The sequence below is a fragment of the Gracilinanus agilis genome, chromosome 3 (genome assembly GCF_016433145.1).
Source record: "Gracilinanus agilis isolate LMUSP501 chromosome 3, AgileGrace, whole genome shotgun sequence".
Lineage (NCBI taxonomy): Eukaryota > Metazoa > Chordata > Mammalia > Didelphimorphia > Didelphidae > Gracilinanus > Gracilinanus agilis.
The window spans coordinates 74,672,871-74,694,429 of NC_058132.1; the positions used below are offsets into that span (position 1 = coordinate 74,672,871).

The window sequence follows — 21,559 nt, forward strand, 5'->3', positions numbered from 1 at the left end:
AGTCTTACTTCTGTTCATGTCTGTCAGACTTTAGTCCTTGATGAACTCTAGGTATAAAATAAAAACCCACAGCAGTTCTTATGTAGAAAAACAATTTATTCCATCATAAGCACTTACAGTTAGTCATGGACAGTAACAGGCTGCTGGTTGGACAAGTTACCCCAAAAGACGTCGTAGAAAACGAGTGGTCATGGACTAATTCCGTTTGTGTGGGGTTTGTTTAAAAAATTTTTTTTAAAGAAAGGAAAGAAAAAATGCCATTCAGAATTAATTTTAAAGCATGTCAGCTACCAATTGCTCTGTTTTCAGATTACTGTGCAGTCTACCAGGGGGTACAGCTGTCAGGTAAGAACATATACCTTCTTTATAACCTGGTGGTCCCAAGTTTAAAACAAAAATTCACAGAAAGCAAAGAAATAATACAAAAACATAGCTCAAGAAATATACTAGAGAGCAAAACTATATGAGAAGGTGAACAAAGATATTTTGCAGGTACAGCTACAAAACATTTCACATGGCTGTTTGTCACCCCCATCAGATGAGAAATGGAAGGAGACACTAAACAGTCACTAGGGAAAAAAAACAAATTAAATATAACAAAAAAATTTTTCACTAAGAAATTTTGACCGGTCATAGAAGAAACCATCAAGGGTAGCCTAGAAGGTTAGCCATGCCAATTTTAGTCTCTGAATTTCTCTATAAACAAGGGAAACAGTTCAGACATCTTACAATGCTAATACCTCAGTGGCTCAGACTCCTCATTTGGATAGAAATCCTATCCCATCCTAATTTTAGTTAAATTAGCCTGAAAAACTTGCAGTTATAGCTTTGGAAGAAAAAGAAAATGCTCATGGTCCATTTTCTGTGGCTAAAATCAGATTTTTGAGCTGGATTTGCTCATAAAAAGTTCTCAGGAAAAAAAAATTAAATATGGGTGTGTGGCTTTGCTGAGTCAAGCCCTCCCTCCCTCCCCCCTGCCTCAGTTAAGAGTGAGATCACTCACTGTCTGGGTTAACAGGTGCCTATAGAAGGATGTCTGGACAAAAAAATGTCTGTCTCAAAACCAGTGTTAAGTCAATCTCAGGTTGGGAAGTAAGGGGAGTCTAAAAATCAGCACCAGTGCAGAGAAGTCTAGGACCCCTGTCCCTCTGGATCCACACTTCCTTCAGGGTCTTCATCATTGTATATGTTCTCAGCCTGCACCAAAAACAACAAAAGTCAGAGCACAGACCACAGATGAATACAAGATTTTTCTCAAAGACAAGCTTCTCATTGAACTGTATCTGGTTATTTTTATACATATGGCCTTTGCTAATTTTCAACAGGCAGCCAACACCTTCAAGCCTATTTATTTTTACAAGTACTACTATGAAGCTCAATTTAGAAAGCAGGTAAAACAGGAGGTGCTCATTTGCATCCTAGAAAGATACACAGTGCTCCAGGGCAGGGAGGTGGCTCAGTGGATAGAGAGCCAAGCCTAAGGGAAGTTCAAATGTTACTTCCTATCAGTGTGACCCTAGACAAGTCACTTAACCCCAATTGCCTACCCCATACCACTTTTCTGCTTTGGAATCGAAATTTAATACTGATTTTAAGACAGAAGGCAAGAGTTTAAACTTGAGAGACCCTCCTTATTTCACATATAATCAAAATGGATTAACCTTCAACTTTTAAGGAATCCATTGACTGGATAAAGTAAGGCATAATTCCATAATGACAGACCACTTAACTAGGACCATAATCTACACCCTGAAAAGAACCTATTCAGGAGTTTTATTTCACTACTCAATAGTGTTTCAGTATATTCAATAAAAGACACGGCAATTTAGAGTGTTTACTACAACAATGTTTTCCAAGTTTGTCAGCAATATTTTCATTAGTCAAGTCTTTTCAGAGCAGAATTATTTGGACCAAGGCATTAAAAACTCTGGCCAAGACCACAAAGTTTTGTTGGTGGAAAAGCCTGGAAAACAAATCCTAATATTCCAGCTTTCTGCTTCTAGCTACTGGACAGGTAGGTGACAAAAGGTTTTCCGAAGACAAATACAGACTTAGCTCACTTATCCTGCCAACCTACCTGCCTCCCCTATTCCCACCCCATGACCAAGAAAATGAAAGAAAAACACTCACCATCTGCCAGACTTGCATGATATTGTCTTCTGATACAGAACAAATAACCCAAGGTTCATTTGGGTTCCAGGAGAAATCAGATATTTTGGCAGTGTGGCCACCATGAATAAACTGAGAGAAGGAACACAAGATGTTAAAAGCAAAAAAAAGCCCAGTTATTGGCTAGTTCTAGTTCAGAGTACTTTGACTTCAGAAACCTACCAACAATTCTGGTGGGCCATCTTCTGCATCTTCTGGGGACTGTTCCTCCCCGATTTTACTGGAGGAAGAAAACAAATTAGAGCTTCACATTATATAGACATGTAATTGGAAATCTACTTGGATAGCACAAATCGAAGTAATTCAAAAGATTTACCTCAAGTCCCAGACGTTCAGCCTTCGGTCAGTGCCACTGGAAGCCAAAATAGTTTCATTGTGAGGAGACCACTGAACCTGAAATGAGGCATAAAGGAAATGGAAACAGTAAGGAATAGAAACTTGGTAGCAAAAAAAAAACAAAACCCTCAAGTTTTCTAAATATCTTTTACCAGAATAATAGAGATGATTAAATTTGGTCATGGGATTTTGGAATTGTAAAGCACCTGAAAGGACAACCAGTCTAGTCTTCACTGTGGTTGTTAAGGCATCACAAAGCTAGTAAGTCTCAGAGGCCAGATTTGAATTCAGAAAGATGAATTCAGGCCTGGTACTCTATTCACAGAGCCACCTAGCTGCCACCTCCTCATTGTGCATGAGGGAAAGGGAAGGGGGAATGAAAGTGGTAAAGTAATTTACCCAAAGTGACATGGGTAGCAAAGTAGTGGAAGTGGGATTTGAACTCAGACCTTCTGACTCCAAAGACAAGTGTTCTTTCTATCACTTAAGAAATTTGAAGTTCTCCCCATATACCTTTCCAGTCTTATAGTACACTACTTCCTTTAACAAGTTTTTATTAAACACTAAAATCAAGGTCTATGCCACATGGTGAAGATACAAAAATGAAATCAAGGTAAGATGTTAAGTGAAAGGATGTCAATAAAAAGGAGAAATTAAAATAAAATGCTAAGAAAAACTTGGAAGAGGGAAAGAACTCCTCGCTGGATGGACTGTGATTTGCACTGGTTTAAAAAAAAAAAAAAAAAAAGCACTCACCAGCTAAAAACATGGATCTAGGGGGCAGCTGGATAGCTCAGTGGATTGAGAGCCAGGCCTAGGCTGGTCCTGGGTTCAAATCTGGCCCCAGACACTTCCTAGCTGGGTGACTCTGAGCAAGTCACTTAACCATCATTGCCACTGCCTTGGAACCAATACATAGTATTGATTCTAAGGTGAAAGGTAATGGTCTTAAAAATTTTTAAATAAAAATAAAAACATGGATCCACAGAAAAATAAGTATTTTTACATTCAAAAACACATCACAGGAATTTTCTTTGTTAAAAAAAGACCAAACATCTATACTCTGTGTTCTGTTAAGTCTTACAACTATGATTTATGGAAAATAATGAGGGCTAGAATTGTTAAGAAATGCTTCATGAAGAAGTAGGGCTTAATCTGGCCCTTGATGGAAGGGTAGGAAAGCAGGTTTAATGACTCAGAAAAGAAGTCAGACTCACTATACTAGGCTATAGGCTAGAAAATAATGGTAAATACAAATTGGACAGGCATCGTAGGACTAATTCACAGGCAAATGATCTTAAAACCTTATACATAGGGGGCAGCTGGGTAGCTCAGTGGAGTGAGAGCCAGGCCTAGAGACAGGAGGTCCTAGGTTCAAACCCGGCCTTAGCCACTTCCCAGCTGTGTGACCCTGGGCAAGTCACTTGACCCCCATTGCCCACCCTTACCAATCTTCCACCTATGAGACAATACACCGAAGTACAAGGGTGTAAAAAAAAAAAAAAAAAAAAAAAAAAAAAAAAACCTTATACATAGGTAATAGTGAACTATTACAAGTTATTATTATTTTTTAAGCCCTTACCTTTCCTCTTGGAGTCAATACTGTGTATTAGCTCCAAGGGAGAAGAGTGGTAAGGGTAGGCAATGGGGGGTCAAGTGACTTGCCCAGGGTCACACAGCTGGGAAGTGTCTGAGGCCAGATTTGAATCTAGGACCTCCAGTCTCTAGACCTGGCTCTCAATACACTGAGCTACCCAGCTGCCCCCAAGTTATTGTTGTTTTATACAGCACAACGACATTAGAAGCAGCTTGTTATGGTAGTAAGAATAATGGGAGTTGGAGTCAAAAGACTTGGGTTTAATCCTTCATTTATTACTTACTACCTGTGTGTTTTTGGGCAGATCCCTTCATGTTCATGAGCCTTAGGTTTCCTCAATCAAAAAAATGAGAGTTGGTCTAGGTTATTTCTAAGGCCCTTTTTTCTAGTTCTAAATCTATGATCCAAACATGTTTATGGACTATTGATCAGTGTTACTCTGAATGAGAATTAGACTTTAATTTACTTTACAAAATGCTTTGTACACAGTATCTCAACAATTCTGAGAAATGGGCACTATAGACACCATCCTCATTTTAATAGGAAACTCAAGAGGATTAAATGATTCTAATGTCACATGCCAGTATCAAATGTAAAGAAGATCTAATCCAGGTCTTCCTGGCTCCAAGTCCCAGCATTTTATACACTATGTCAACCTGAGTATGTGAATTGGGAGGGATGGGGTGTGTGAGGGGCCCAGGATAAAAGAGGAAAAAGTACACTTTAGGTTATATAGTAGAAATAAAGATGTTGGATAAAGTTAACAAAATCAAATATATTTTTCAGTCCAATATGTGGATCTCTGTTTTTCTTAATCCATTATTTGTTACACTGGAAGATTTTTTTCTTTTAATTTGGTGGGTGGTATCAGTGTCAAAAAAAAAAAAAAAAAAAAAAAAAAAAAAAAAAAAAGTCACTAAAGCATTTAAGTCCAAAGTCACTAAAGCATTTAAGTCCCACCCGGTGTCCTTATCTCTTGTCTTAGAAATCAATATTAAGTAAGTAGGCAATTGGGGTTAAGTGACTTGTCTAGGGTTACACAGCTAGGAAGAGTGAGGCAAATTTGAACCCAGGACTTTCCAACTCCAGGCTAGGAGACCTCTCTATTCACTGTGCTACCTAGCTGCCCAACGCCAAAACATTTTAAACAAATGAACAGGTCAGAGGAATACAGATATGTTGAACTTATCATATACTTAAATTAGTTAATACTTCTGCTAGACTTAGGTTAGTGACAGCCTAAGCAAAGCAGTTTACCAAAGAACTAGAAGCAAAGCAGTTTTAGCTGCTCCATGGAGATAAGTCAATTTGCACAAAGCCCCATGAAACAAAGCTGAGCCATGAAAAGAGAAAGAAAAGCACTCAGAAGGGTGGAATAATGCCCAAACCTTACTTTAAATATCAGCCTTAGGCAGACTGGCATGAATCAATAAAGAGAAACTCCCAGAGGAGATCCCAATAAAACAAATGAATATTCTAAACACATACAATCACAAATGCCTGAGAATTGGCACAAAAGTCCTTTGCTATGTCTCCATTTTATTCTTCTAGGCTATCGGTTTTTATTCATTTTCCCTGTCTCTGCTCAGTAACTGCACTGCAGTATAAGTTAGAAATGAAACTTGGCTTCTCCAGTATTTTTTTCTCATCAATAGGCTGGTCTAGATGCTTTATCCTCTCCAGGCTGAGAAGAGTCTGGGGCTAGAGGCCACATATGAATTGCTTCAAATGTTTCAACCTCTGTCTACAGCCATTAATAATTTACATTTATGTAGCAATTAATGCTTATTTATCCAAATGGGTTTGACTCTCTAGCCATCACTTCACATCTGGATTTATCCAACAGCTTCCTCCTTTGATCTTCTCCCTTGGGTAGTTCCGCAGGAAACAACAACAATTAAGCCAAAGTCCTATCCCTGAGGAAAAAAGCCTTTTGAGAAATTATAATCACTTCTACAGCTTATATAAACAACTACTTCAAAACAAAAATGCAACCATCCAAATCCGACCCAACACCACTTCAAGAACCTGTCAGCTCACTGGTTTTAAAATAATCCTTCATGACACATACTTCAACTTCTCTAGAGGTTAGCAGTCTGTCTAATAAGAGTCACTGGGGAGGGGTGGGACAGGTAAGTGGCTCAGTGGAAAGAAAGCCAGGTTTAGAATCTGGGGGAACTGGGTTCAAGTTTGAGCCTCAGATGCTCCTAGCTGTGTGACCCTAGGCAAGTCATTTGACCCCAATTACCTATTAGCTTTTACCACTCTTTTGCCTACAAATACATAGTACCGATTCTAAGACAGAAAGTAAGGGTTTTAAAAAACAAAACAAAAAACTATGGTCATCTCTTCATCACAATGAATCAACAGCAAGACTTTGTAGAAGAACTAAACCAGAGCTTTGCCTTTTCAAACACTTTCACAGGGAACTAAAGTAACAAAGGTTCCCAGGAAAGCCCTCTGCAGGTTTATTTATTGTGGGATAAAAGAATATGGCTCTTGTTCAAAAGTGGAAGATTTCCCTTGAGAACACATTTTGTCATGCAAAGTTGGAATCAGAAGATAGATCTACTTCTGTTACCTAAATTCCAGGGATGATCCCCAATAGTAAAGTGATTGTTCTTACCTGGAATATTTCATCCTTATGTGACTCAAAGGAATGCAACTTCAATTTCAGATTTCTAAGATCCCACAATGCAACTGTCTAGATATATTAAAAAAAAAAAAAAAAAGCAAAGAAATAATTTCACAAAAAGGGGGAGGAGACAAACATAAAACCAAAAAATCTGCATTCCCTAAAGATCTAATGGCCTATTTATTCAACACAGGGAAATTTGGAAGAATTCATTCTCTGCATATAGGTAGGAAATTAAAAAAACAAAACAAAACAAAACACCATCTTACCTTATCAGCTGATCCTGTGGCAAGAATGAACTCACTATAAGGATTAAAAGAAAGACAATTTACTTCGGCAGTGTGGGCATCCACTGAGTGGCTTGGTTTAGAAGTATTATTTGACCGCGTGTCCCAGCTAGAGCCGAAGGAAAGAAACAAGAACAAAACAATATGTTTAAGACCACCTAATTTAAGTCTAAGTTATTTAAATGAGAATAAATGAAAAAAAAAAATCTATTTACATCATAAGCTTCTGATCATCAGCAACTGATCCAAAGAGAGATTCATGGAGGAGGTGCCAAGAAACATCTTCAACTACTGCTGTGTGTCCTGTGAATATGGTCTTTGCATCCACTACTTTACCTTCCTTTGGAACAGCACTGATGTCCCACAAGCAGATGGTCTTAAAAAGTAAAAGAAACTTTTAGATAGAAGGGTCCTCACCATCGCCCACACTCCTCATAAATACCCAAATGATTAATCCTAGTGGTTCACTAACAGGAAGCTTCCCAGGGCAGAGAAGATACTCACATGGTCATCTGATGCACTAAGCAAGTGTCCACTGAGATTTGGGTTCCACGACAACCCATAGCCCTCCTTTTGATGTCCACGGAGGCGCAAATCTGGGTTACACTCTCCAGAAGGGTCTGCAAAGGGACAGAGAAATTTGTCTATTGTCACTTTAAGCAAAATCACCATGGTCAAGAAGTTCATTATTTTTAAGAGAGCTTCTCATTAAGTTTATATTCTAATAGTATTACTATCACTATCTCTCTTTTTTTTGTTAAAGAACACCCAGACCAATTATGAGATGCATATGTAATTGAAATATCAAGTCCTTCCAACTATAGAAAAGATACTTTTTTAAACAGAAGGGAAGAATCTCTACCCACACACTGAATACAAGATGCTAAATTATGCAAAAAATAATTAGCAATTAAGCTAGATTGAAAGGAGCAACATAATCCCACAGTGATTCATTATTTGGAGAACTTTCCTTTGCCACTAGGCATTTCTTTCCCAGCTGAAAGCATAAATGTGTCTATATGAAAAAGAGTATACCTGGTTTTGAAGGGTGCTTGGTGTAGTCAAAAACAAGGACATCACTGGATGGAGTCTTTGTTGCAATGATGCAAGGATTCTGGGGCATATAACGGGCCCTATTCACTTCTCCTTCATGGTTAATCTTGATTTCAATTTCAATTTTCCCGCTAACTGAGCCAAAGCCTCCAAATTCTGTAAACACAGGAAAAGCTAGTAGGAGGATGTCAAAATAAGAATATCATATATGTGCTAATCAAGGACATTGGCAAAGTGCCAGTATTATGCTAAAAATATTCCCAAAAATTAAAAATCAAGAATACTATAATTTTACTACAAAAAGAAGGCGCTTAAAAACCACATGAAAACATTTGTGAACAGGAACAGCTGGGTGGCTCAGTGGACTGAGAGCCAGGCCTAGAGACGGGAGGTCCCAGGCTCAAATCTGGCCTCAGACACTTTCTAGCTGTGTGATTCTGGGCTAGCCACTTAACCCCCATTGCCTAGCCCTTACCACCCTTCTGCCTTGGAGCCAATGCACAGTATTGACTCCAAGACGGAAGGTAAGGGTTTCAAAAAAAATTATGAACAGTTGTGAACCACTAGAGAAGTATTAGGTATTATTATTGTAAGATGTTAAATCTAAAGGATGCTGGGCATGCGAGAATTGCTATTAAAAATTATTCCTTTCAAGGGGCAGCTAGACACACTCAGTGGATAGAGCCAGAACTGGAGACAGGAGGGTCCTGGGTTCAAATCTGACCCCCACCCACCATACACATGCATGTATATATATGTGTGTGTGTGTGTGTGTGATTATAACACACACACACACACACACACACACACTCTCATTCACTCACTCTCCCAGTAATTCCAATTATCCAGAATTTCAATTTGTGTTTTCTGTTTGAAATTCTATACATACATCAAATTACAAAAATAAGAACACTCATACTTTTCTTTTTTCTTCCTAAGGGACAAATAGAGGGTTGACCTGCAGCTAGGAAGACCTTGGTTCAAACTCTGGCCTCACACTTCCTAGCTGTGTCCTTGGGCAAGTTACTTAACCCCTACTGCCTAGCTTTCACCACTCTTCTGCCTTGATACCAATCCATAGTATCGATTCTAAGATAGAAGGTAATGGGGGAGAGAATAGGGTTAAATAAATTTGCTTTTGATCCTGGAGCCATAGTTTTCCAGCTACTAAGTGAAAACATAGACATGACCCAATCAATATACTTCAATTCATCTCTGATCTCACTACCATGGAGCTCACCTTATCTATGCATTCTCTCATATAATAAGAAGAAAGCTAAAAGGGGAAAACAAGAGGTAATACTTCCACTGTGGAATGGATTAAAAAAATTATAATGGAGGAATGGAATGGAATTTTATTGTACATAGAATAAATGGCAAATAAACCAATATACACAATGGCAACAAAAAGGGAAAGAATGACCACTACAGAATCATCAAAAGTGAATGTTGTGAAGACCCCCTACCCTACATCATTCCAAGGAGGCAGAAGTGCACAGGTATAATACATTACATGGATTTTTAGAATTTTTTTGATGTATCAATCAATTTTACTGAAAATTTTCCTCTTTACAAATAGAATTTATTATATAGAATGGTTCACAGAAAGGGTGCAAAGGGAAACAAATTCTGGTGACGTAAAAATATCTCAAAAGACATCAGTAAATTGTTTTTTAAAGAGGAAGAATATTACTTTCTATAAGACCAGAGGATGGCCTCTAATGTATTGGGGAGGCCATCTATGGCAAATGGATTTTAAAAAATCATTTGGCCCACCCTTACCACTCTTCCATCTAGGAGCCAATACACAGAAGTTAAGGGTTTAAAAAAATCCTTTGGGACAAGGACACAACTCTTATACTCACGCGTACACATCTTCACACAAAGTTAGACCAGGCAGGTCTCTCACTGCCTCTGCTGAGCAAAGCAGAATGATGCAGAGGAATTCTTTTCATGTTATTGTGTAACTAAAGTCCAAGTGTACACAGGCAGCAGAATGAGACACACACATGCCACTTCACATACTGGCATGCTGATCTAGCTGGGTATCCTGATCCCTTGTGTGCCCTGGATCTGCCAGGCCCCAAAGCACAGAAAGAAGATTGGATCTAAAGGTAGAGCTCATGAGTTCAAATTCTGACTCTCCTACTTACTACCTCTGTGGCTGTGGCCAAGATCCTTTTCAATGTAAAATAAGGAAATTCAATTTAACAAGCATGTGACTACCATGTATAAAATTCATGCCAGGTACTAGACATACAAAGGTTTGTTGTTTATTAAACCCATATCTCCTATCTTTGAATGGATACTAAGTATTGGTTCCAAGTTAGAAGAATGGTAAGGGCTCTGCAATTGGGATTAAGTGACTTGTCCAGGGTCACAAAGTTAGGAAGTTGTCTGAGTTCACATTTGAAGCCAGATCCTTCTATCTCTAGGCCTGGCTCTCTACCCATTGAACCATTTAGCTACCCCTGCTGTTTTTTTGTTTGTTTGTTTTTTAAATTAGCCAGGCCTGCCTTTGGGTACCTCATATTTTACTGGCCATTTCTGACACTGCTTAAAGCCAATATTAGTAAGCTGGTATCCTTCAGCATTTATAATTATGTAGTTGAAGCATTAGCCTGATTTTTTCACACAATTCATTTTTTCTTTTGACAGGGAAAAAAGCCTCAGTTTCAAAAAATCTGAAAATTTAGGAGTCTACAGCAACTCCTAAACCTTATAACCATCCCCCTATCCCACTTCTGCTAAAGCCCCATAAGATGCTTTTCCTAGATCAGTGCTCAGAAATAACAAATAAGCAGTGAAAGCTCAGGCCCTTGTCTTCCATCTCTAAAAGGTCCCTTTTGGGTTTGACTAACAAAATAGCAATGATTATTCCATAATTTCCTACCTGTGTAAAAACATAGCTAGTGAAAACAAGTAACAGCAAAACTTTTTTTCAATAAAATTATTTTGGGAAGTTAGTCTACAATTCAAATTTTATTGCCAGGTACTATTTAAAGCAGTGATTCCCAAAGTGGGCGCCACTGCAGCAATCTAGGAAAGCGGTGATGGCCACAGGTGCATTTATCTTTTGCTATTAAAATTTTTAAAAATTAATTTCCAGGGGCACTAAGTAGTATTTTTTCTGGAAAGGGGGCAGTAGGCCAAGAAAGTTTGGGAACCACTGATTTAAAGTATCTTACTACAAAATAGTGATGTTTAAATCACACAGTTAACTCAGCAAAAGTATCTTAAAAAAATTTTGAGTAATCATCAAAGATAATCATTTATATGAGAAATCTTCAGAGAACTTAACCCAAATTCCTCAATCAAGAAACTGAAAAATTGATAGCTTAGGCCCAGGGTACAAGCAGCCCTTCCACATCACACAACTTTCCCCATTGTGGTTTCAATTTAAAAAACTAAATTTTGGGGAGTTTTGTAGAAGCTGTAGATGACATGTGAAGGTCAGCAGATGACACTGAAAAAGTTGAGAAACTCATTTTTACTTAACATTGACCTACAGATATAGCCTAAGACCAAATACTTAACTCAGATCTTATACTATAGTCCTGCAAATGCTCCATGAAAGAAAAAATTCAAACTTTTCTGGTATAAAGGGTCAAAAAATTTTATGTGGCTTTTTCAGATCACGGGGACTCTGTGCGCCTATGATGTGGAAGAGCTACCTTTATTCTGTCATATAGATATCAAATCAAAGTTAAAAAAAAAAATACGTGCAACCCAGGTAATTTGACATTTTATAGTGCTTTCAAGCTTGCAAAGCTCTTTATATATACATTATCACATTAGATCCTTACAAACGTATGAAGGAGAAATTACAGGGGCATATCATTCCTATTTTATAGACGATAAAACTGAGACAGACAAGTTAAGCAATTTGCTTAAGTCACAAAGTTAATGTGCACTGAACAAAAATTTGAACCCAGATCTTCCTGACTCCCATAATTCCAAACTCATCTCTCAACGAGTACCTATTCTGCTCGGACTTGTAGTGATAGAGTGCAGCATACCTATACAAGATACTTACCCTGAGGAGGTTAGTTGGGGCAATAAAACAAAAATGTAACACACTGAAACAATGACAACAGCTCAAGACTACAACGGTGGCAGTGCTTTGTCATTAGGTAATATACAACTTGCATTTCAAAACCTTCAGTGCTAAAAAATCTCTCCAATTAAAGAGAGTAGATACTGCACAATCTCCAAAAACTACAGGCAGCCCTCATGATACTTCTGGTTGCTTCTACAACTCTCCAAGGTCAAGATGTAAAGCAGAAGTGTCACTTACTTCTCCAAAACTGAACCAGATTAAAATGTAATGGGGAAATTCTTGACAATGACAAAATAAAAAGAATTTTTAAATGACAACATAGATAAAAATATAGTATAACATAGATAACATTTATTTGTAGTTTTCTAAGTCAACATGCTGCTAGAGGGATACTTTTTCTTTGAGTTTGACATCATCCTTTGCAGAGGACATTGAAAACGAGAACCATTCCTCATCTCCTACTCTAGTCAGTGCTCTAGCCAGCACAGAGGCTAATGGCCAAACATCATTATTCTAACATGGATCATACAAAGGGACACACAATCCAAAAGCTACTAAATAGTAGGGGAATGGGTAATTTATATACTGTAGTCACATCACAGCCAACTCTTGGAAGAAAGGCCCTGGAGGGCATGCTATGATTTTCTGCATTATGGAGAACACCTGTAGAATGACACTAAATTGAGAGTGTCAAGAGTCAAAACAGAACTACTGTAGTTCAATAGGAAGCTAAAGAAAAATAACTATTGCTCAGAAATCTTAAGATTCTTATGCTATCATTTTGCTTCCAGCTCTCCCACAGCCCTTAAGGAAAGTTCTTACATATTCATAATATCTTAAAAATAATTAGTATCGATGAATTTTGAATTCTTCTCAGTGTCAATTATGCAATTTTTTTTGTTTTCTTCAAAATTTATTATTAGTTTATTAACTGTATAATCAAGAACACTAGATGATGACCTAAAAACATGATGCCAAAAAAGGGAAACGGTTCATATCTGGACTGAAAATTATCACCTAAGCTCATATAAACTATTTTCGGTTCATATTATCACTGTGCGCCCAGGCAGCTTTCACTACAAAGGCATTCTATTTTATAACAGAAATAAAACTTCAGCCAATTTTTTTTTTCATTTTCACTGCTTTCACTACCAATATTTCTCTGAAAACATTTTAAACAACTGTCTGCTACCATTTACCTGAAATCAAAAGTAATCAAGCAGGCTTTGACCCTTCATTAATTTGATCCTTCATTAATCAAGTACAGGACCTTGGAGAGAGACCAGAAGACTTCAACTGGTTATTCTAGAACCATGATGGCGAACCTATGACAAGGATGCCAAAGATGGCACACAGAGACCTCTCTGTGGGCATGGGCAGGCCCCTGGCTTGGCCAGCAAGGAGCCTGGCCCTGCCCCCAAACACAGGGCGGGACATTCTAGCCCTCCTTCCACTTCTAGACTCTCAGGGGCTGATTGAGACCAGCCTGCCTAGCCCCCTCCACCTTGGTCAACCCACCTGCAGAGTGCAGCTTCAGCTCTGCCTCCAACTGCCTGCCCTAATCCTCCAGCCTGAAGCCCCACCCTGCCCCCAATGCAGGGGTGGGTGGGGCATTGCAGTCAGGGGCTGAGAGGCATGGCACATGGTCCCCAAAAGGTTCACCATCATTGTTCTAAATGATGGTAAGAAGCTACCCTCCTTAGTGCCATCCAAGAAGCTAGATTAATTATAAGGAAACCTCAACTAGAACCACCAAGGTATCTCCCCTGCCAGTATATAGCAGGAGAAAGTGAGATATATGGTTAAGACCACAAGAACAATGAGAATCAGTTCCCTCTCTTTTTTTAAGCCTCAAGCTTATCCTAAAAAATCTTACTGACTTTGATGGTAGCCTAAACTACCACTGAAAGCTAAAGATTTTGTTCTGTTGCCAGCAAAACACACATTACCCTTCTGGCTTTACAAGGCTCTAAATAACAGTATTTAATTTAAAATTTTTTAATGAAATAGAAAAGCTTGAACTGACCAAAAAAAACCAAAAACAAACCCTAGAACATTTATATATATACACATATATACATATATATATAGACACATGATGTCATCAGTATTCCCTTCACTATGGCAGATTATGAGTCTTCATACTATTTCAATAGTTCTTATGAATGAAATACAGTCTGCCTCTAAATACTCATCATACGGTGGCCAAAGCTTTGCTAAAGATTTTCCCCTTCCTTCTTCCTAAATTCCCTCTATCTTCTGAAGGCACTGCTAACTTCATCACCAGGTTGGTAAAGTTGGTCCATCCTCTGCTCTCCCTCAATTGCCAACATCCAATTAGTTGCCATGTCCTGCCAATTCTACATCTCCAGTGCCTTTCATCCATGCCCTTCTTTCCACTCACAGAACTACCACAGTAGTTCAGGGGTTTCCTCATTGTACTATTTTAAAAGCCTCCTACCTGATCTTTATGCCGTCAGTTTCTTCCCTCTTTCTAATCCATCCTCCACTAAAAAACACAGTCCTGCTATGTCATTCTCCTACATACAAAGTTTCCATGGCTCCCTCTTGCCTCAGGGATAAAACAGAAAATTCTGTCTGGCATTTAAAGCCCTTTGCCTTCTGGCTGGCTCTAGCCTACCTTCCCAGGCTTACTACACATCATTCCCTTTCACACACCCTATGTTCCAGCCAAACTGGTCTTTTCACTGTCTCCTGTACCCAGCATTCCACCTCCCTTCTCTGGGTCTGTTTTCCAGGCTGTTCTCCATGACTGCAATATTCTCTCCCTCCTCATTTTCTACTTCAGTCTCCCTCTCTAGTTACTCTCAAGACTTAGTGAGCTCAAGTGATACCTTGTATCTGAGGCCTATCTGTATTGATGCGAAAGTCCTTCCTGGCCCCCCAACAAAATTACTTTTGTGTTCTGTAATTGGTTTGTGTACATTTCCCCTAGAAGAATGTCACCTTATTGATGGCAGGGCTTCTCTGATTTTGTCTTCATATAATCCCAGGGTCCAGCACAAAATAGGTACTTAATAATGCTCCCTCAGCATTGAATAAATGAACATACACTTAGCTAATTTGGGCCTTTGATAATTCAATATAAAGCCATCAGGACTTGAACTATGATGGCCTACTTTTCAAGAACTCAAATTCCATACCCCAATGAGAAACTGGGATAGAATTCCAAAAACCAGGGGGAACAAAGGAATAAAAAGCAAGATGAATAAGTAAAAGAAACTAGGAGAAAAAGAAAAACATTTAAGCTGTTGTAACACATACAGGACTACAAAAGTTCAAATTTGGCAGTTAACCACCAAAATGCACTCAGAACAATTTTCAGGCACACCAGAAAACAAACCTGCTTTGGCCAGTGGCCCACGATCAAGACACACACAGACCTTGATCAGAGTTTCTTTTGCACCTGGCAGTACTCTGCTAACCAAAGAATCAAAAGTCTAGTTGCACAACTATTTTGACAAAAGAATGCCTAGCAAACAACTAGAGTAGAAGGTATATATGCCTTAGATGAAAGGATGGCTTATGACTAATACACATCTATATAGGGAATATTCAACAAGTAATTTTACTCAGACAAGAGATAAGGGAGTTTGTAAGATCTTCTTCACTCCTTTGCCAATGATTCAATTTCTTCCTTTTCTGAGGGAAAAGTGTTAATATAACACATCAGAAGTACTCAACATCTTATGGCCAATAAGAATGATATAGCTGAATGGCTGACTTTTAATGAATGTACACCATCCTTGCCTTATAAGCTTAATTTCCTTCATACAGAACAGTTCTTTGTTATAGATTATCAACCCACAGCACCGACACCTCTGCACCACTTCATTAGAAGCATCCTATCCAAATATGTCTCTACCATATTTTCTCTACTGTTGGAGGCTTGATAATATAAAATAGAAAGAAAGAAAACTATAGCATGTTGTCTTGTACACCTCAGGAACAAAATAAACACCTAAGATAAATGAATATAAAAAATTCAAGAGAGGTAAAAAAGGATGCTTGCATACCTACCAACACTTCCCATGTTGCTAACAACACCATTTAACAAAAAGAACACTGAATGGAAGTCAATATATCTAGGTTATTTTCTGATTCTGGCATTTTTTGATTTTGACGGAAGTCTAATTTTCTCTTGGCCAAATTGTTTTCATCTGAAAAACTGGGTTAACACTATCTGCTCAACCTACTTTTCATGGTTGTCCCAAGGTTAACAGTTTCAAGTATTTTGAAAAATTTATGTATTGCACAATGCAATATATGTTATCACTAGTCCAGGCTCATCAGCAGACAAAAACAATCTAAACATAGTTCCAACTCAGTGTCCTTCTCTCATCTGTCCCTATCATTATGCCAGGGCTGGTGTTGGCAGGGGTCAGTTTTATGACAGAGGGCCAGGGTCAGGCAAAGGTACATTCAAGTGAAGATACTTAAACACTTTTCACTCCACTGTAAACCAACATGGATACAGTATATTTTGCTTTCCTAACCTAGAGAGTTACTAGCATATCTTGTTTTAAACAAGAGTAACCCTTTTATTAAGTATGTTTCCTACCACCGTTGCAAAAACTCATGAAACAAAATTGCTGTGAATCTTACCTCCTTTCTCACTGTCATAGTGAGAGGCATCAAACTGAGCATCATCATTGGGGAGCTGTACACTGGCTATCACAAGATGATTCTGTTCATCAGATGTGTGTGTACCCAGGACAAGTCGATGAATGCTGAAATCTTTCCCTTCAGGTCTGCAAGAGCAAACTGGGTTACTCAAATGATCATATTGCCAATTACGTACAGCTAAGCCTGAGCTTTAGATCACTCCAACCATTTGTAGCCTTCATTCCTATATATGTGCTACTCTAAGGTGGGAAAAAAATCATGCAACTGTTCTGACTAGGTCCTCTACAAATGTGTTATACAACCTTAACTGGGTCTTCATTGCTACCAGGCAATCCTACTATTATCCCCATTTTACAGATCAGGAAACTGAGGCTTACTGAAGTTAAATGAATTGCCTGCAAGTACATAACTAGTATAAAAAGCAGAATGTGAAACCAAGACACTGATTCCAAGTACAATATTCTTTCCACCATTCTCTTCTATAAGAAATTATATTAGCTCTAAAAGAAACAAGATAAATAAAATTTTTATGACCTATGGCTTTAGGTCTCTACTTGCTCAGAATGCCAATAACATACAAAGACAATGAGCTTTATGGCTGTTTCTAATATAGACTAGAAATATTTTTCGAAAGCTGGATAAATGCAAACACTATCTCTGTAAAGGGAGGCCCCCTGGTCAGTACTTTATAGATTATTCAGACTTAAGATTTGGAAAGAACCTTGGAGACTGTCAAGGGATCTTGGAGGTCTTTTAGGCCAACTACTTGTTTTATAGATGAGAAAATTATAAGGCTAAGTTACTTCTCTGTGGTCTCAAGCTGGGAAATGGTATGGCCACTTTAATTAGGGTCTTCTCACTCCAAATCCACAATTCTTCCCCCACCACCATATTATTCATTTTTTTTTTTTAAATTTTTTTTTAAATTTTTTTTTTTTTTAATTTTAAACCCTTAACTTCTGTGTATTGACCCATAGGTGAAAGATTGGTAAGGGTAGGCAATGGGAGTCAAGTGACTTGCCCAGAGTCACACAGCTGGGAAGTGTCTGAGGCCGGATTTGAACCTAGGACCTCCTGTCTCTAGGCCTGGCTCTCAATCCACTGAGCTACCCAGCTGCCCCCCATATTATTCATTTTTTAAAGTGAATAATCTTATAAAACTCGAAACCCCGAAACATACCCAAATAAACAAGTGAAAAATCATGTTTTCATCTGCAATTCTTTCTCTGGAGGTGGATAGCAGTCTTTTTCATAAGTCCCTCAGAATCGTCCTGGATCACTGCATTGCTTTTAATAGCAAAGTCTATCACATTTGATCATTCACAATATTGCAGTTACTGTGTATAATGTTCTCCTGGTTCTGCTTATTTCATTCTGTATCAATTCACATAGGTCTTTCCAGCTCTTTTTGATATCATCTGTTCATCACTCCTTACAACACAATAGTATTCCATATACCACAATTTATTCAGCCATTCCCCAAATGAAGGACATCCCTTTAGTTTCCAATTCTTTGCCACCACAAAAAGAGCAGCTATAAATATTTTTGTACAAACAGGTCCTTTCCCATTTTAAAAAATCTCTTTGGACTACAGACCTTGTAGTGGTATTACTAGATCAAAAGTATGCTGCCTTTTTTTTTTTTTAACAACCCTTTGGGCATGATTCTAAATTGCCCTCTAAAATGGCTGGATCAGTTCACAACTCCACCAGCAATGCATTAGTGTCCCAATTTTGCCACACCCCCTCCAAACATTTATCATTTTCCTTTCTGATAGGTGTGAGGTGGTACCTCAGAGTTGTTTTAACTTGCATTTCTCTAATCGAAAGGGATTTTGAACATTTTTTTATATGATTGTTGACAGCTTTGATTTCTTCATCTGAAAACTGCTTATTCATGTCCTCTGACCATTTATCAATTGGGGAATGACTTGGCAAATCCACTGTTCTTACACTTACACTCGACTTCAGTTTGCTGCTACCTCCATGTGACTACTCAGCTCACCAAGAAAATAAAAGCCATGGCATTTTCTCTAGATTCATAAATTGTTCACAGTAGTGCTAACTTGTGGGCAATTACCCCAAACATCTTACCCTTATCTTTCTACACACAAGAACTGTAAAGCAATGACTAGTCACATATATACAAATAAAGAGCTACTAACCAATTTAGATCAAATTAGTGTGGAAGAGGGTGCTGGACACAGAAGAACCTGGCCTCAGAACTTTAATTTAATCCCACTTAGCTCTAGTTTCCTCTTCCATGAAGTAGGGATAATAACAGAATTTACCACATAGGGCTACTGTCAAGATCAAACAAAAATCAACAAACATAAAGCACTTTGGAAGTCTTACTATTATTAAACCACTCCCTAATTTAATGGGGAAAGAGGGACATGTCTCTTCATCCCTTCAATGATAAGATCCTAACTGGAAAAAACAAAACTAACAACCACAGACCTTATCCATAAATCCTAGGTGATTTGGTAAATAGATAGGTGAAGCTGGAGTCAGAAAGATCTGGTTCAACTCTAGCATCCAGACCCTAGCTGTGTAACCCTGGATAAGTCACTTATCTGCTTCAGATTCCTCACCTGTAAAATGGAAATAATAGTACCTACTTCCCAGGTTTGCTGCAAATCTAATGTGATAATATTTATAAAGTTTCTTTGCAAACAGTCAAGATGTTGTTGCTGAGTAAATGTGTCCCACTCTTCATGACCCCATTTGAGGTTTTCTTGGCAAAGTTATTAGAGTGTTTTGCTATTTCCTTCCCCAGTTTATTTTACAGATGAAACTGAGGCAAAAGGGATTAAATGACTTGCCCAGGGTCACATAAGTAGTAAGTACTGAGGCCAAATTTTAACTCAGGTCCTCTGGACTCTAGGTCTGGTGCTCTGGTCCATTATACCACCTAAAGACCTATATAGAAGCTATTATTATTTTTATTATAATCCTTATGCCACTCCTAGTCCTTTTAACCATTAAGATACTCAAATCACCTTGTTACATCTGGAAGCCACTGTGCAGTCAGGCTGGGCCATTCTAGGGCATGGGTCATCACTAAGTCATAGAGAAAAGGAGTATTTTTTTTCCATATTTTATACTCCTCGTTGATCACTCGTTCTTCTACAGCATCATCAAAGGCTGCTAAAAAAAATAAAATAATTGAATGGAATTAACCTCTAGGTATAAGTACTTTGAAAAAAAGCACATTTTTTTTTTCCTCAGGCAGCTTAAGGGGGACGGGGATATGCAGCCCCTTGTAGAAGGTATGAGCTCTCCAAATCTTCCTCTTTTACATGAGCTTGGAACTAATTCCAAGGGTCATTTCATAGGTTTTATGGCTGGAAAAAGTTTTTTGAAAATTGAATTCAACCCCTTCCTCTTCCAGAAGAGTAAACTGGAGCCCAAAGAAGTTAAAAAAAAAAAAAGGTATCGAGCCAGTTTAAATACACAATTACTTTGTATTTAATACAAGAAAGCACTAAGGATACAAAAGTTAAAAAATCTTTCGGAAGCTAACATTCTAGGAGGGTAAGCAGGATATAATGCAAATAATTAATGAGATAATTTCAGGTTAGAAAGAGCACTAATAGAGAGAACAGGAAAAGCCCTTTCAGTTCTACTATGTAGATACAGAAATGTCCACTTTATTTGGTGTTTTAAGTTCGGAATAAAACTTTTTTTTAAAATAAAGGCTTCTTAAGGAAGCAGGACCTATGAGGAACTTCATAAGAAGTCAAGAATTCTAAGATATTTAGTTGAACAAAGTACATTTTAGGCATAAGCTGACCCAAAAGCTTGGGAGAGGCAAAATACAGAATTGGGAGAGGCAAAATACAGAATTAGGAGACAGCAAATAGGTAAATGTGACTGCAACATAGATGCTTAAGGATAAATGGTGAAAGATGTTTGGAAAGGTTAGGCAAGTGCTGGAGTAGTTGGAAGAGACTTAAACATCAGTGAAGAATTTGTTTTTTGTTTTATTTTTTAAATCCTAGAAGCAACCGGAGAGACACTGGAGCCTTGGGCAAGGTAAGATTCATACTCACGCCTATATTTTAGAGAGATATTTAAAGAAGCAGATACAGAAGCTGAAATGAGAGTTTGTTCTACTCAAAAGGAAACACTAGAACCCGAGATCGTCAGAACTGCGCACCACCCCCCCAGTCCCATTCCTGCGCCTTTCAAGTTAAGCCACTTGCCCAAGGTCACATAGCCAGCAGAATAAGTAAGCTGACGAGTCGGGGTAAGTCCCGGCTCCGCGGTGGCATGGGCATGTGTTCTAATCCTGCCTTTGCTACTCACTACCTCGATGAACTTGGGCAAGTCTCTTCATCTGGCGCGGCCTCAGTTTCCCCAACTGTAAAATGCAGGGAATGAGAAGCGTGATCGCCCAGATCTCGTTCCAGCGCACCCCTCCCCCCAGCCCCAGGTGGAACAGCGCCGGCCCCTGGCCTCCTTCCTGGGAACAGACACGTAGATGAGGTGGAGAGGCCTGCGGGACGAAGAGCGTCCCGCAACACTGGGGAGGGCCGGGAGCCGCAGGGAGGGAGGACTCCTCTCACACCTCTCCCTCTGTGAGTCTGAGAGGGCCGGCTTGGGCTGCCAACGGGGGCCCCCTCCCCCGCGCTTAGCCCCCTTCCCTCCCACGGCTCCGCTCACCTTCCTTGTCGGCCATGGCGGGCGGAGAAGCTGATGGACGGAATGACGGGCGGAGGGGCCGGGGGATCCCGGGGTCGCGGCGCAGCGAAGGGGGGGGTGAGGGTGAA

The 21,559-nt window shown here is 38.9% G+C and overlaps 1 protein-coding gene across 2 annotated transcripts; it reads right to left on the reverse strand.

Annotated features, from left to right (window-relative positions):
- Positions 1-78: 78 nt before the first annotated feature.
- Positions 79-21,543, reverse strand: RBBP4 (RB binding protein 4, chromatin remodeling factor). Of its 2 annotated transcripts, none has more exons than XM_044667996.1 (12): positions 21,453-21,543; positions 19,787-19,934; positions 16,764-16,909; positions 8,060-8,233; positions 7,529-7,644; positions 7,240-7,400; positions 7,007-7,133; positions 6,729-6,806; positions 2,486-2,562; positions 2,332-2,389; positions 2,131-2,241; positions 79-1,197 (listed from the first exon to the last, which is right to left on the reverse strand). In XM_044667996.1, exons 1-12 carry the CDS (start codon positions 21,466-21,468, stop codon positions 1,132-1,134), a joined length of 1,278 nt encoding a protein of 425 aa, XP_044523931.1. In that variant the 5' UTR covers positions 21,469-21,543; the 3' UTR covers positions 79-1,131. The 2 variants fall into 2 exon arrangements, with proteins under 2 accessions (XP_044523931.1, XP_044523930.1); XM_044667995.1 differs by having other exon boundaries at positions 19,787-19,931; positions 21,453-21,468.
- Between the last annotated feature and the right edge of the window lie 16 nt (positions 21,544-21,559).